This window comes from Oncorhynchus nerka, linkage group LG4, assembly GCF_034236695.1.
Source record: "Oncorhynchus nerka isolate Pitt River linkage group LG4, Oner_Uvic_2.0, whole genome shotgun sequence".
NCBI lineage: Eukaryota > Metazoa > Chordata > Actinopteri > Salmoniformes > Salmonidae > Oncorhynchus > Oncorhynchus nerka.
In genome coordinates this window covers 57,478,388-57,495,949 of record NC_088399.1, presented here as the reverse complement: position 1 = coordinate 57,495,949, position 17,562 = coordinate 57,478,388, and the positions used below count along the sequence as shown (strand labels likewise).

Below are 17,562 nucleotides of genomic sequence, written 5' to 3'. Positions count from 1 at the left end.
TCAACAACACACACACACACACACACACACACACACACACACACAAAGTAGTCAATTTTATAATCAGGCTGTAATGTAACAAAATGTGGAAAAAGTCAAGTGGTCTGAATACTTTTTTTTTCTCTCAGAAAACCTGGGGGGGCCAAATACAACCACCCACGGGTCAAATTGGAGAACCTTGCCAAAAGGCTTAAGAGTGAGCTCTGGTCAACCTTATCCGCCCCTTCCCTTTTACATCATATAGAAGACACGGGGGTGTGCAGGCAAATACATCCTAAGACGCAAAAGCAGCAAACTTCAACTGTTAAAACATATATGCACTGCATGTGCGTCAATATTAAGAGGTAAATAATGACAAGAGAATAGTGGACCTGTCTCCCTTACATGCACGTGTGCTTTACTTTCACTCAAGACATCACAGTAATTAGTGTTTTGGAAAACAAAATACAGTACTATGACTCACATGGCATTGTGAACTTCACCCCTAACTATTCATTAAGAGTTTGACCACTTATCTGACATGCAATAATTGGGGGACCAACTGAATGTTCTCATCATGGATCTCACTCTGTTACACGTGTGATTTGTTACTGTGCAGAATATCAAGACAATTTACACTCCCAGTAGAATGTCAAGGGGACTGAATATTCAATCGACACACTTCCACGGATTTTACGGGTACCAACTGCGAAGGGGTTGTAATTGCATCCAACTATGGTAACAGACACTGCAGAGACAGAAGAAAGTCTTGTCTCAGTAGTTAGGCTGAAGCTGAGCTGTCTTCAGTACTGGAAGGAGATGACAGAGTTGACTTTGTAGACGTGATAGGACCTGTTCCAGAAAACCCTTGAGAAGTAGTTTGTGTAGGGCGAGTAGTTCATCTTTATCTCATGACAGAATCGCCCGTGTTTGGAGAAAGAGTACATCTCGCCTTTGTCATACACCACCTGGTGGAGGAAGGAGGGCAACAGTCAACGCAAGAAAGAACAGTCATGTGCAAGAACGCAATCATGTATATAGGCTATATTTCTCAGAGCGCCGTTATGTATTGTAACAATTGACTGCTTATCATCAAAGTGTGTGTGTGCCTGGTATAATGTTGCAGGGAGTGGTGTTCATAATACTCACATGGCTGTTGGCGATATCCAGCAGATCTTTGATCCTGCAGCCCTTGGTATGACTCAACTCGTTGCACAGCGACTCTTCGATAATCACGTAGCTCGTCTTGTGCAAAGACAGAATCTTGTAGACATCTTCCGCAGACCTCATTGCATACACCTGGTATGTCTATTTGACGCAAAACACAAGGTTTCAAATGGGGGGATTGACAGAAGGAAAAAACAAATGACTAGGGAAAACAGCTATCCCATGTTTCAGGAGGAGATATGTTTTAACCTGTAGGATTAATAATATTTGTCCTATCTCATAATGTTTTCTCCTGTTTTCGTCTACTCTACTAAGTGCACACCATATGATTCAGGTAGCCCTACTCACATCCTCACTCCTCCTCAGCAGGTCAATGTCTGAGTAGAGAGGCAGACTGGTCACAGTCCAACCTGAGCACAGCTTCACCGAACCCAACAGCTGTGGGCTGCCCGCAAACACTGCTGCCATCGGGGCATGGGTCCTGGAGAGGAACAGAGGCGGGACGGAAAGAAAAAGAGGGAGGGAGGCAGAAATGGGTTGCTGGGTCAGAACCCTCAGTAAGAATGTACTGTGTAACCCTCAAGTCCGTATTAAATGATCTGTGTGAGAGGCAATGAGGCAGATTACACACTTTATCCAGTTCATCAGCTCGACTGTGTCTGGGTCATAGAATTCCTGCAGCTCTGATAGTTCTGCTATGACACGGGGAAAGTACTGAAAGAAGGGCAGAGGGTTATGCCAATTTAACATGTTACAAATGTCACCTTAATTGTTAAAGTTCAAAGCATATATTGCAAACCTCACCTCTCTCCATAAACTGAATCCAATGATGGTTGGAACTGCTGTGCTCAATATCAAGGCCTGTTTGGGTAAAACAAGCAGCAAAAGATTAATGCTATACTTTTACATTATGAACAGATATGGTGCTTGTAGCCTAAAACAGACTGTGATAGCAAGGTATCACAGTGTGAAACAAAGCAATACAATTGCTTGGAAAGCTTCCTCTTACAACCAGAATAAAATTACATATGAACTTTACTGGTTGTCTCTGCAGTTGGCCCTTAAACCTCTGGAAATTTGAGAATAAATATCTATTATTAACCTGACTTTTCAAGACGCTGGTACTGCAAAGAGATTTCCATCATCTCACACATGCACATAACCATGTAAACACCTGCACGCGATCTGCTAGTATGCACGCAGCATGTATTTACATCGTGTGAGCGTGCCTCAGGTGATGAACAAACCGTGACAGCCACGCACAGCGGCCCACATGCGTTTTCAAGTCGGTTAAGTAATACTTTCCTGGGAATAGTTTGTCTCACATTTCCAACTGCATAAGGACGAAATCAGCTGACAACCAGTAGAGTAAGTTCAAATAAAATGTATTCAACATTCTGACTTGTAAAGGGACTGTTTGGTGTTCTGGGATCGATTTGTTAGCTATGAATATGGAGACATGTCCACACTCAAAGCGTAGAGTTTATGGTGATTGGAGACAATTGAATGGAAAATGCCTCTCTCACCAGTACCACAGGGTGGATGGACTTCAGCCTCAGCCACCTGAACAAAGTCACCCAGAGCTCTGGAGAACACACGCCAAACGCTGTGAACATGCAGACGTATGGGGTCCACAAATACTTCATCCTGCGGGAGAACACCACATGTGAACAATGACAGCCATTTGTTTTCATGTCTGAAAGGTTATAGCAAGTAAACCTGAATCATTTAGGAACATACCCCTCAAAGACCATAGCCAGAGCCCCGAACAGCATTGTGTGGAAAACGTGGTAGATGACCTCGGGTTGCTCTCCTATTCGTCCATCTTCGAGTCTGAGGTTAATTTTCATTGGCTCACCACTATCACCGTGGAGACACAAAAATGACTGAATGGCCATATGAAGGTTTTGTATTTCAAATCGACCACATTATGAGAACACAAAACAACAGCTATGTGTAGTTTCTAACCTGAGCCTCCTGTAGATGGTCTGCAGTGTTGATATGAGACAGATAAGGAGGACCAGTAGGTAAAAAGGCAGGACTGATGCTTGGGTCAGCCGCAGGAAAAAGTCCTGACTGGGGGTCTGGAAGCATTCTTGACACAGGAGCCGGTTAGTCACAAAGTCTCTGAGGAAGAGAAACCATTCAATATTTTCATCAACATTTTAATATTTACTGTTGTTCATTGCTAGTTAACATTATGATTGAACACTTAATATTACTACAATAAGACTTCACACTAGAATTATCTTATCGTTGTCTTATCGCTGAATGCCAAATATTTGGGTCAGTTGTATGTTAGAAAGTGTTACAACTCACGTTGTTGTGTTGAGTCCAAATTTCACTTCAAGAAATTTCAAAATGAAATCACTCTCTCTGACTGGCATTAGTCGCTGGAAATCAAATTAGATGCATATTACATGAAAATGTTGATTTTCCAACTGAAATCCCATCTACTACAACATGTTGTGTGATTGTTAATCAGACATTGCAATTTCCTTTCCAATACACATCCAGAGGGGGAACACTCCCATATTTCCAACAATGTTACAATATTGATGAAACTGAACCAAAACTCAGGGACTCTCACCTTGGCCACATAGCTGAAGGTGATCCCAGTGGTGAAGCAAAGGTAGAAATGCAGAAAGAGCTTCATCAGTCTGGCCACTAGGGGGCCCATCTTCATGTTTTGCTGAAAACAAGACCACAGACAACATTTGAAAGCGATTGTGGCAACTGCCAAAGAAACCTCTGATTATCTAACATTAGCAGCTTCCATCATCTTATTAATCCTAATTTACACCTTATGCTTCAATCAAACGTTCCCCCCATGTGCGAACGGTAGCGGATGTTCAATATTTCATCATTTTGCGTGCAAGGTAGAAGCTAACTTACAGCTCCAAAGCCTCACTGCCATTTGGTTTCACAGAGTAAGTCAGAAGCTCTCTCTACCTGGAAGTACCTCGCTAGCACTGAGCTGATGAGGAGGCTGAGCAAAGGAGAGCTGAGCAGGGCTGGGTTCTGGAATTGGAGGACGTAGGCCAGGAAGAGAGAGCTCAAGTACACCTTGTGAATGTCAGCCATCTTGTCAATCACACAGAGAGACAGAAAAGAGAGACGATGAGTCTATATCCAATTGACTGCATACTATGACATTTTATCCTACCAAAATTTCTTTCAGCAAATGTATCATCTATAACAACCATGAAGACGGAAGTCAGCATCTAGGTCTTCAAAATCAGATAATATCCCAATAACTTTGGAGGGCAGTAAGTAAGTACCTTGCGGGACGGCACCAGGTCAAAGGAGTCGAGCAGGAACAGGGCCAGGCCCTGGATGAAGAGCACGTAGTGGCTGTGCTCCCACACCAGGATGAAGGTGAAGGTGGTGGCACTCATCAGGAGGTAACAGAACATCTACAACACAGAGAGGAGAGCCATCGTGGGAAAAACCCACAGGTGGTATGATGAAACACAAACTTAAAATATCCATATTCCCTATATCCCACACATAATGATGAGCTCACAGCTTTTAAATCAATTTCATTGAAAGCAATACACAGAATGTCTCACTCTATCCCTCTCTCCAATGACCTAGGTGTTTTTTTGAGGTAACATGCAAAGGTAGCTCACCTCTGAGGCTGAGTTAATGTTATTACTCAGGAATCCTGTTAAGGCTGCAACTTGGCAAGAGAAGTAAGGCAAGGCCCAGTTGTCCCGCAGTGGAATGGCATAGTCCACTTTGGTTGTGTCTGGTCTGGGGAGACAATAAATGAACAATGACAGAATTAAAACAAGTTATGTTGTAATGTCTGAATGCCTAGGAAGACCATGATAATGGCTATGTCCTGATTCATCACACTTAAATACTTTCTCTCATCGATTTAACAACGGTGGAAACTACCCTCCAGCCAACACCCCTATGCTTTTAAATCCATGATAGGGAGGGTACAAGTGGACACCTCTGGAAAAAGCAGGACAATGTCCCCATTGCCTGTATCGGAAAGGCCCTGGTCAAAAGTAGTGCACACTATAAAGGGAATAGGGTGCCATTTGGGACACACACATTGTGTCTGATAGTGTGTCCATCTCCCACTCACCGGTTGATAACATACCAGGCCACAGCCAGTATGCCAGCCACGCACGTGCCACTCATCACCCAGCTGGACACGAAGAGGGCAGTGACGTAGACAGCCTGGAGGCCAAACACCACCCCGATGTAGAAGTATACTGGCTCTATTACATCCTGCAGGGTGGAGGAAACCCTACCAGTCAGACACACACAGAGTACATCACTAGCATCTTTATGGCTGATAAGACTGCAGGATGTGGGTAGGCAGCACGTCAACTAACGCAAGTTTCCATGCAGCCAAAAACCACAAGTTCATGTCAGATCTTTTTGATCAAGGGAAAGAGTTGATCTCTAGGTGGTGCACTGACCTGGCTTCCTGTGATTCTATAGAGCAGGCTAGTAATAAGCTCTGGGTACAGAGACAGGCGTTCCACTGCGTTGATGGTCTGACCAGACACAGTCCTGTTGTCTCTCATCAGCTCGTATATCCCTAAAGCAGAAAATCAACAAATACATAACACAGAGATAATAAGATGACTGAAAACCTTAGATGTAGTAACAGTATGGCAACATATGATAGTGTTACAGTATAACCGTGACTGGGTGAGACAGGTTGTCTCAGGTTTGGATATCAAAACCACTGATTTGTATTGGATACTGGTTTGTTTGGGGAACGATTAGGCTATTACCTCTTTCAAAGGAGGGTGCTGTCAACATGTGTTTGTAGTAGTAATAGTAGAGTCCACTGCCACCCTGGAAGGTGATTTCCCGTTCCAGCTCCTGAAACAAAATAAACACAAAGGCAGGGTAAGCACTGTTCATATTTCTGTTAACACCTGGCCATTATCTAATGATGTATCAGAGAGAGAGAGAGAGAGAGAGAGAGAGAGAGAGAGAGAGAGAGAGAGAGCGAGAGAAATGGATTGGGGAAGAGCAAGCGCTACCCTAGCCTGGTTACTAGTCTGTAGGCTATCATTCCACTCCTTGCTACTCCTTGTCATGCAAGTGTGGCATGACAAGGAGTGGTAAGAAGTGGAATGGTAACACAGACTAGTACCCAGGCTAGCGCTACCCACCTGTCTGCTAGAAAACCAGAACTTCCTCTCGTGGTAGGTGTAGAGATACACTGCATACATCATGCCACATGTAACTGCTGCCAGGCATCCGAAGAACAGCTTCACTAGACTCTGAAGCATAACCGCTGCAGAGTGGGGGTAGAGTACGTTTGAGCATCACGTTACTGTCAGACAAAAGTCACACACTACCCAACGCACGTCTTTTACTGTGTGATTGTGTCAGTCAGTGAGTAACCTTGTCCCCAGGCTATCTGCACATAGCATTGGAGGAAGAATCTGGTGAAAGAGATTCATCAGTGAGAGGCTCCATCCCTACCCTTACTGCGAGAAAATAACAAGAGATCCACTCACATCTGCAGGCGCTCCGGTTTCTTTTGACAGGAGTGGGCTTCTGACTGTCTGCCTCCTCCTTTTTATCTTCATCCTTCTCCTCTTCATCTTCCTTCTCTTTCTCTTTCTCCTGAACCCCACAGGTAGCTCCATCTGTGTCCTCTGAACACTTCTCCTTCAGACTAACCTTGTCCACTGGTAAAAGAAAAGGAATACATTACAACTTCACCCACATATATGTATTTCCTGGCTGTCACCAAACCATGCAGGCCTACAGTTGACACCTATTGAGTGTGGTTGGTTACTTGTAAAATTCTCTGAGCAAGGTTCAGATTCACATTGCTGGTGTTCCTCCTCTTCTCCCTCCTTTACCACTGTTTTCCGGCATCTCAACTCTGCCATATCCTGTTAAACCACAAGAGGCATATTCACATTATGGGTCAGACACCCTGGCCTAACATAATCCACACAGCGAACGTAACTGCAGCTAGTCCCTGGCTAACTAGCTACCATTCTAGCTAACTAGCACCTAACGTTACTTCTGGCCTGCTAGGTAACGTTAATTAACAATGTTAAGGTTAGCTAGTCAGCTAGCTAGCTAACCAAAATTAGCATACTGACAAAGTCTTAGCAAATTATGACATATCTGTACAAACAGGTAGCTATCTAGCTGGCTAAACTAACGAATACCTAGCTACCTACCAGAGATTCACAGCAATTCCATGACATTAACAGAGCTACTACTACCACTACTACTACTAGCCTGTTAATACTTAGCTAGCTAACGAGTTTGTCTTCGAACTTGCTTCCACGAATGACTAACGAGCTAGCTAGCTGCCCCGAGTCCTCAAGCGATTTCTTTCCCCAACCATTTCTTCCCTACTGTCATCAATCCTTCTATACACTAGATGGCAGTGTGGAAACTAGCTACATGTTTCTGTTAGAACTCCCGGGGAAGAAGTCTTCAGCATAGCTAGGTCTAAACCAGGACAATAAACATCAGGAGATGAACCTAGAACTGTTCGGGACTCCGGGATCAATGTGAAGGGGAGCTAGAGGTCTATGGAGGCACAGAGGAGGCTGAAAATGACGTTTGAGGAAGGACAACATAGTTTCATTGAAGTTGTCAATGCTAAAGTGTTAAGAGATGGAGCTTGTTGTTGTGTAAGGACATTGTGCAGAGGGAAACATCTCACAGAGTGAAACAAATAGGGAAGTGTGAAGTGGTGTCGAGCAGCTGGACTGATCAAGCAGGGAAGCAGTGAATTAAATGGGTGATAACAGGAGTGCCTGTGAGTGTTAGCACTAAAGAGGTAAGCGACAACATTCTAGTGAATGGCCAAATAAAGTAACCATAGGATATATGAGTTACTATGTGAGGGTTTATGTACACATATGGTGGGTGTCAGGCAATGTTGCAGTGTAGATGCAACAAGTGAGAGTGGTGAGAAGGGTGTCATATGCTGAGGCAGTGAGGGTGGATCCAGGTCTAGGGAGATACAGGTTGAAGGGAGAGATGGGTAGGAGCATCTAGACCGGGGATTACGTGGCTGGTGGGCGGCGATATGGTATACATAGATAAGAGAAAGCTGCTGATGATCATAGCAGGAGCTATAAATCACTGCCTAAGTAGAGCTAATAGTGAAAGTGGCTTATTTCCCTCATTAAAATGGAAATCAATTTATAACATTTTTGACATGCGTTTTTCTGGATTGTTTTGTTGTTACTCTGTCTCTCACTGTTCAAATAAACCTACCATTAAAATTACAGACTGATCATTTCTTTGTCAGTGGGCAAACGTACAAAATCAGCAGGGGATCAAATACTTTTTTCCCTCACTGTACATGTAGGGGGGGGGGGGGGGGGGCAATGCAAATAGCCTGGGTAGCCATTTGATTAGATGTCCAGGAGTCTTATGGCTTGGGGGTTGAATCTGTCCTAGACTTGGCACTCCGGTACCGCTCGCAGTGCGGTAGCAGAGAGAACAGTCAATGACTAGGGTGGCTGGAGACTTTGACAATTTTTAGGGCCTACCTCTGACACCGTCTGGTCCTGGATGGCAGGAAGCTTGGCCTCGGTGATGTACTGGGCCGTACGCATGACCCTCTGTAGTGCCTTGCTGTCGGAGGCCGAGCAGTTGCCATACCAGCCAGTGTTGCAACCCGTCAGGATGCTCTCGATGGTGCAGCTGTAAAACCTTTTGAAGATCTGAGGACCCATGCCAAATCTTTTCAGTCTCTTGGGGAGAATAGGTTTTGTCGTGCCCTCTTCACGACTGTCTTGGTGTGCTTGGACCATGTTAGTTTGTTGGTGATGTGGACACTAAGGAACTTGAAGCTCTCAACCTACTCCACTGCAGCACCGTCGATGAGAATGGGGACGTGCTCAGTCCTCCTTTTCCTGTAGTCCACAATCATCTCTTTTGGCTTGATCACGTTGAGGGACAGGTTGTTGTCCTTTCACCACACGATCAGGTCTCTGACCTCCCTATAGTCTCAATGTTGTCGGTGATCATGCCTACCACTGTTGCGTCATCGGCAAACTTAACGATGGTGTTGGAGTCGTGCCTAGCCATGCAGTCATGAGTGAACAGGGAGTACAGGAGGGGACAGAACATGCACCCCTGAGGGGCCCCCGTGTTAAGGATCATTGTGGTGGACATGTTGTTACCTACCCTTACCACCTGGGGGCGACTCGTCGGGAAGTCCATGATCCAGTTGCAGAGGGAAGTGTTTAGTCCTAAATTTAGGGATGAGCTTTGAGGGCACTATGGTGTTGAACGCTGAGCTGTAGTCAATGAATAGCATTCTCACACAGGTGTTCCTTTTGTCCAGGTGTGAAAGGGCCATTTTTTTAACCTTTATTTAACTAGGCAAGTCAGTTAAGAACAAATTCTTATTTCAATGACGGCCTAGGAACAGTGGGTTAACTGCCTGTTCAGGGGCAGAACGACAGATTTGTACCTTGTCAGTTTGGGAATTTGAACTTGCAACCTTTCGGTTACTATTCCAACTCTCTAACCACTAGGCAAAAAAGTATTTAGTCAGCCACCAATTGTGAAAGTTCTCCCACTTAAAAGGTACACTTCAACTATGACAGACAAAATGAGATTTTTTTTCTCCAGAAAATCACATTGTAGGATTTTTAATGAATTTGTTTGCAAATTATGGTGGAAAATAACTATTTGGTCACCTACAAACAAGCAAGATTTCTGGCTCTCACAAACCTGTAACTTCTTCTTTAAAGAGGCTCCTCTGTCCTCCACTCGTTACCTGTATTAATGGCACCTGTTTGAACTTGTAATCAGTATAAAAGACACCTGTCCACAACCTCAAACAGTCACACCCCAAACTCCACTATGGCCAAGACCAAAGAGCTGTCAAAGGACACCAGAAACAAAATTGTAGACCTGCACCAGGCTGGGAAGACTGAATCTGCAATAGGTAAGCAGCTTGGTTTGAAGAAATCAACTGTGGGAGCAATTATTAGGAAATGGAAGGCATACAAGATCTCCCTCGATCTGGGGCTCCACGCAAGATCTCACCCCGTGGGGTCAAAATGATCACAAGAACGGTGAGCAAAAATCCCAGAATGACCTAGTGAATGACCTGCAGAGAGCTGGGACCAAAGTAACAAAGCCTACCATCATTAACACACTACGCTGCCAGGGACTCAAATCCTGCAGTGCCAGACGTGTCCCCCTGCTTAAGCCAGTACATTTCCAGGCCCGTCTGAAGTTTGCTAGAGAGCATTTGGATGATCCAGAAGAAGATTGGGAGAATGTCATATGGTCAGATGAAACCAAAATATAACTTTTTGTTAAAAACTCAACTCGTCGTGTTTGGAGGACAAAGAATGCTGAGTTGCATCCAAAGAACACCATACCTACTGTGAAGCATGGGGGTGCAAACATCATGCTTTGGGGCTGATTTTCTGCAAAGGGACCAGGACGACTGATCCGTGTAAAGGAAAGAATGAATGGGGCCATGTATCGTGAGATTTTGAGTGAAAATCTCCTTCCATCAGCAAGGGCATTGAAGATGAAACGTGGCTGGGTCTTTCAGCATGACAATAATCCCAAACACACCACCCGGGCAACGAATGAGTGGCTTCGTAAGAAGCATTTCAAGGTCCTGGAGTGGCCTAGCGAGTCTCCAGATCTCAACCCCATAGAAAATCTTTGGAGGGAGTTGAAAGTCTGTGTTGCCCAGCAACAGCCCAAAAACATCACTACTCTAGAGGAGATCTGCATGGAGGAATGGGCCAAAATACCAGCAACAGTGTGTGAAAACCTTGTGAAGACTTACAGAAAACGTTTGACCTCTGTCATTGCCAACAAAGGGTATATAACAAAGTATTGAGAGAAACTTTTGTTATTGACCAAATGCTTATTTTCCACCATAATTTGCAAATAAATTCATTAAAAATCCTACAATGTGATTTTCTGGATTTTTTCCCCCCTCATTTTGTCTGTCATAGTTGAAGTGTACCTACGATGAAAATTACAGGCGTCTCTCATTTTTTTAAGTGGGAGAACTTGCACAATTGGTGGCTGACTAAATACTTTTTTGCCCCACTGTATATGGCTTTTTCTTTGCAACTCTGCCTAGAAGGCCAGCATCCTGAAGTCGCCTCTTCACTGTTGACGTTGAGACTGGTGTTTTGCGGGTACTATTTAATGAAGCTGCCAGTTGAGGACTTGTGAGGTGTCTGTTTCTGAAATTAGACACTAATGTACTTGTCCTCTTGCTCAGTTGTGCACCGGGGCCTCCCACTCCTCTTTCTATTCTGGTTAGAGCCAGTTTGCGCTGTTCTGTGAAGGGAGTAGTACACAGCGTTGTACGAGATCTTCAGTTTCTTGGCAATTTCTCACATGGAATAGCCTTCATTTCTTAGAACAAGAAGAGACTGACGAGTTTCCGAAGAAAGGTCTTTGTTTGTGGCCATTTTGAGCCTTTAATCGAACCCACAAATGCTGATGCTCCAGATACTCAACTAGTCTCAAGAAGGCCAGTTTTATTCCTTCTTTAATCTGGACAACAGTTTTCAGCTGTGATAACATAATTGCAAAAGTTTTTTTTCTAATGATCAATTAGCCTTTTAAAATCATAAACTTGGATTAGCGAACACAACGTGCCATTGAACACAGGAGTGATGGTTGCTGATAATGGGCCTCTGTACGCCTATGGAGATATTCCTTTAAAAATCAGCCGTTTCCAGCTACAATAGTAATTTACAATATTAAAAATGTCTACACTGTATTTCTGATCAATTTGATGTTATTTTAATGGACAATTCTTTTTTATTTTCCTTCAAAAACAAGGGCATTTTTAAGTGACCCCAAACGTTTGATCTGTAGTATATATGCATATTCAGTATACAGTTGAAGTCGGAAGTTTACATACACTTAGGTTGGAGTCATTAAATCTTGTTTTTCAACCACTCCAAAATATGTATTGTTAACAAACTATAGTTTTCTGCAAGTCGGTTAGGACATCTACGTTGTGCATGACACAAGTAATCTTTCCAACAATTGTTTGCAGACAGATTATTTCACTTATAATTCACTGTATCACGATTTCAGTGGGTCAGAAGTTTACATACACGAAGTTGACTGTGCCTTCAAACAGCTTAGAAAATTCCAGAAAATGATGCCATGACTTGAGAAGCTTCTGATTGACAACAGGCTAATTGACACAATTTGAGTCAATTGGAGGTGTACCTGTGGATGTATTTCAAGGCCTACCTTTCAAACTCAGTGCCTCTTTGCTTGACGTCATGGGAAAATCAAAAGAAATCAGCCAAGACCACATAAAAAAATTGTAGACCTCTACAACTCTGGTTCATCCTTGGGAGCAATTTCCAAACGCCTGAAGGTACCACGTTCATCTGTACAAACAATAGTACACAAGTATAAACACCATAGGACCACGCAACCGCCATACCGCTCAGGAAGGAGATGCGTTCTGTCTCCTAGAGATGAACGTACTTTGGTGCGAAAAGTTCAAATCAATCCCAGAACAACAGCAAAGGACCTTGGGAAGATGCTGGAGGAAACAAAACGTATCTGGAGGTATCCACAGTAAAACGAGTCCTAAATTGACATAACCTGAAAGGCCGCTCAGCAAGGAAGAAGACACTGCTCCAAAACCACCATAAAAAAGGCAGACTACGGTTTGCAACTGCACATGGGGACAAAGATCGTACTTGTTGGAGAAATGGCCTCTGGTCTGATGAAACAAAAATAGAACTGTTTGGCCATAATGACCATCGTTATGTTTGGATAAAAAAGTGGGAGGCTTGCAAGCCGAAGAACACCATCCCAACCGTGAAGCATGGGGGTGGCAGCATCATGTTTTTGGGGTGCTTTGCTGCAGGAGAGACTGGTGGACTTCACAAAACAGATGGCGTCATGAGGTAGGAAAATTATGTGGATATATTGAAGCAACATCTCAAGACATCAGTCAGGAAGTTAAAGCTTGGTCGCAAATGGGTCTTCCAGATGGACAATGACCCCAAGCATACTTCCAAAGTTGTAGCAAAATGGCTTAAGGACAACAAAGTCAAGGTATCAAGCCCTGACCATAGAAAATCCCATAGAAAATGTGTGGGCAGAACTGAAAAGGCGTGTGCGAGCAAGGAGGCCTACAAACCTGACTCAGCTCTGTCAGGAGGAATGGGCCAAAATTCACCCAACTTATTGTGGGATGCTGTTGGGAGGCTACCCAAAACATTTGACCCAAGTTACACAATTTAAAGACAATGCTACCAAATACTAATTGAGTGTATGTAAACTTCTGACCTACTATGTGATGATAAAAGCTGAAATAAATCATTTTCTCTGCTATTTTTCTGACATTTCACATTCTTAAAATAAAGTGGTGATCCTAACTGACCTAAAACATGGAATTTTGCTAGGATTAAATGTCAGGAATTGTGAAAAACTGAGTTTAAATTTTGTTGGCTAAGGTGTATGTAAACTTCCGACTTAAACTGTATGTCCTCGATTGGATCTGGGCAGAGGTCCCAATTTGTCCTTATCTATCCTCTGAAAAGGGGTCTCGATTATTGGTTAAGGGATTTTGATAGGTTACCTTTGGGTCTGTTTTCTGGCATTCATCGCACTGCTGGTAGTAATCGTGTACAGCCCTCTTCATTCCGGGCCAGTAAAACCGAGCCAGGATCCGATAATAGTTTTTCTTCACTCCTAGGTGTGCTCCAAGCAAATGTGAGTGTGCTAGGTATAGGAATTTGGAGATGTAACATTTGGGCACTAAGAACAACTCTAGCACTTTCATCTCATCTCAATAGATTGTTTTTGACCGCAAAATGTGGAATGGAACGATCACTCACCCCCTCTACTGGTTTTCGACTGACAACTCCCACACTCACCCCCTCTACTGGTTTTCGGCTGACAACTCCCACACTCACCCCCTCTACTGGTTTTCGACCGACAACTCCCACACTCACCCCTTCTACTGGTTTTCGACCAACAGCTCCCACACTCACCCCCTCTACTGGTTTTCGACTGACAACTCCCACACTCATCCACTCGCCTGCTCCAGGTTAAGATCGGTGATTTGGGCAGTGCCGAACTGTCCCAGGGAGGTTCCCTTTCCCTCCTCCGTAAAGGAAAACTCTGAAAACTCTTCATCTCGATCGGTGCTGGGGAGAGCCAAGGGGGGGGATCAGCTGTGGCCTGCACGGAGCCTGAGGAGGAGGGAGGGAAAGCGGCGGCACAGGCTGGTAGATGCTTCTATGTCGGGGAACGATTTTCCTTTTCCATGAAGCTGTTCTCCTAGAGGCTGTGACCCCCCTGCTCCAGAATCTCTGGAAAACCAGGCAGTCCCGGCCCACTAGGACATTTACTGGCAATTTGTCTACTACCCCAGCTACAATCACAAAGCTAACTTGAGTTTTCACTTCCACACGGCAGGTACGGCAACTTTTTGTATCTCCATGTATACAAGCGACTATTATGGGCGGCCCTAAGGGGTCAGCGGCAAATTGAGGCTTGATGAGAGTCACCAAACTACCTGTGTCCAACGAGGAAGCCACATCCTGACTGCCTATTTTGACTGGGATCTGAGGGGCTGCTGTTGCTTCCTGGACCCAGCAGGTTGTGATGTAGCCACACGTTCTGGTGGTCTTCTCTGCGGGACTGGCCATTTGCATGGACTCATTGTTTCAAAGGGCAGCTTCAGGCCGGGTGTCCCTCCTGGTCCCCGCTTCTGGGGTTATCTGGGTTCAGTAATAGGAAGCCATTTTGAAGTGGGGTTCAAATAGGTGTCTCCCTTTCTACCATGCGTTGGTTCGGCCTTGACTTCAGGCCTACTGGGCTCTGGCATACTGCTTCGCAACATCTCTACAGTACCTGGTAATTTTCTAATATAGCGACCAGGGTGTCAACATGTTGCACTGAGCAGCATGGCTCTTTGCATCAGTGGTGAGGCCCCGGATACATTTGTCCATTACTAGTCGATCTATTGCTAATAGCCATCCCCCGTACTAAGCCAACTTCTAGTTAGTCTAACCAGCTCAGCTATTTTTGAAATTTTTACCTTTATTTAACTAGGCAAGTCAGTTAAGAACAAATTCTTATTTTCAATGACGGCCTAGGAACAGTGGGTTAACGGCCTTGTTCAGGGGCAGAACGACAGATTTTTACCTTGTCAGCTCGGGGATTTGATCTTGCAACCTTTCGGTTACTAGTCCAATGGTCTAACCACTAGGCTACCTGTCACCACATTAGAGGTCTTACCGGGGGTGGCCATCATAGGCCCAGGAGTGGAACCGTTGGGCCCGGGTTGGTATGTTGTGCCCATAATTGGCCAGATGACAGTTTTAAGAGCAACATAGTTGTCGACGTCCGCCAGTGGCAAGTCCCTACAGGCCCTTTGGACTTCTCCAGTCAGAAAGGGGGCCACCTTGCCTGGTTCCGCCATTTGGTCCAGCCGGAGCATGGCTTGGGTAAGCTTTGGGACTGCCTCCTGAAGGACAAGGAAGATGCTGTTACAGCATCTTCCATGATGACCACTGGCTTCTTATTTTATTGTGAGTTCAGAGCATGGGAGGGTTCTGCCAGCATTCTCCACCAAGTGTGGCAGCCCCGTGGAGTCATAGGTGAAACTCACAATAAAATAAGACAGCGGGAGACAGTTTTACGGTGCTCAAACAAAAGTAGTTATTTAATAAAGGTTGGGGGGAACGGCAAGGGGAGAAATACAACTGAAAGGCCTCTCAGATAACGAGTTGGTCGCTCTGTGTCTGGCGTTGCGGCTCCACGGACTGCCTATGTTAATGCACAAACAAAAGAGAGAGACAGAGATGAGTCTGGTGTTTTAATGTTTTCTCTAAACATGCGCTGGGTGGCGTGCTGCCCGGGAATGAGTTCTCTTCCTTTGGGGGCAAAGGTGAGTCAAACATTGTCTGGTATCTTCTTTGGTGTCTAATCGCTGTGCTTATCATACTCACTCTGGTTCTTCTGAGGTTTAGGCGTACCCTCTGCCTGTCTGCCCGAGTGACTGCACCACTACCTATACCCGTTGGGTTATCTAGGAACAGGTGGGACTAATTCCAGGTCCAATTGGTTGCAGCACCTGGACTGGGTAGTATTGGTGTTGAATCACCAGCCCCTGTTGGTGCCTGTAGAGCTGTCCATGGTGTTGAATCACCAGCCCCTGTTGGTGCCTGTAGTGCTGTCCATGGTGTTGAATCACCAGCCCCTGTTGGTGCCTGTTGAGCTGTCCATGGTGTGAACTCACCTTGGCCTCTCTATCCCTGTAGAGCTGTCCATGGTGTTGACTCACCTTGGACTCTCTATCCCTGTAGAGCTGTCCATGGTGTTAACTCACCTTGGCCTCTCTATCCCTGTAGAGCCCTCCATGGTGTTGACTCACCTTGGCCTCTCTATCCCTGTAGAGCCCTCCATGGTGTTGAATCACCAGCCCCTGTTGGTGCCTGTAGAGCTGTCCATTGTGTGAACTCAACTTTCCCTCTATCCCTGTAGAGCTGTCCATGGTGTGAACTCACCTTGGCCTCTCTATCCCTGTAGAGCTGTCCATGGTGTGAACTCACTTTGTGTGTTGGCCCCCGGGTTGCCACAACATGCATACGCACACATACATTGTAATATTGTTGTATGTTGGTATTAAACATTTTGTATTGTAGATATGTAGAGGTGTAATAATGTTATATGATGTACTGTTTTATATTTTGTTTATATATAATGTAAGTGCCTTATTGTGTTTGGACCCCAGGAAGAGTCAGCATCTAACGTTAATGGGGATCCCTAACAAATACAAATCATGTGGTTATTCTGTAAGGGTAGAATAAAACCATTTTTATTACCATTATTGTTCTTTATTTATTTATTCAGGGAAAACCCATTGAGACCATGTTATCACTCCCAAGGATGTCCTGATCACAACAATACAACAACCAATAAATACAATGTAAAACAAACATGTATTATGTTAAATGATGGAGAATGAACAGCCTGGTGTCTCCAGGAGCGTTATGACAAGATGGACATGTGTTTCCTTAGCAGCCTGTGCTGCCACAGCTTTTCTTTGACATAGACCTAGTCGACTAGTCTGTGTGATGAGAAATATATTACAGAGAACAGTTTTGTATAAAGTCTCTCTGCTTAGCTTTGTGATGAGAAAGTCTAGTCAAACAGAGATCTGTGTGGCAGACCAGAGCCATGTTAATCTGATACAAGACAACATTAAGAAAAATCTATCAGGGAGAGTAAATATGTTCAGCATTACAAAAAGTCCATGTACATCAAATTCACCACTCTGAAAGACCAAGCGCTATATATATGATGAACTGGATATGGTCAAAAACAAAGTCTCTCGTAACACACAGAGCAGAACCAAGACCACCTATAGACCACCAAAAACAAAATTATAGCTTGGCAAAATAGCTTTTAGTT

At 44.5% G+C, this 17,562-nt stretch overlaps 1 protein-coding gene across 1 annotated transcript; it reads right to left on the bottom strand.

Annotated features, from left to right (window-relative positions):
* Positions 1-374: 374 nt before the first annotated feature.
* On the bottom strand, positions 375-7,534 carry LOC115128252 (probable C-mannosyltransferase DPY19L4). The gene is made up of 20 exons (XM_029657937.2): positions 7,326-7,534; positions 6,929-7,028; positions 6,645-6,818; positions 6,294-6,418; positions 5,907-5,997; positions 5,586-5,707; positions 5,246-5,391; positions 4,779-4,902; positions 4,428-4,562; positions 4,099-4,230; positions 3,737-3,838; positions 3,466-3,539; positions 3,115-3,273; positions 2,887-3,006; positions 2,673-2,793; positions 1,951-2,007; positions 1,778-1,860; positions 1,495-1,627; positions 1,129-1,287; positions 375-947 (listed from the first exon to the last, which is right to left on the bottom strand). Exons 1-20 carry the CDS (start codon positions 7,350-7,352, stop codon positions 783-785), a joined length of 2,349 nt encoding a protein of 782 aa, XP_029513797.1. The 5' UTR covers positions 7,353-7,534; the 3' UTR covers positions 375-782.
* Positions 7,535-17,562: the final 10,028 nt, after the last annotated feature.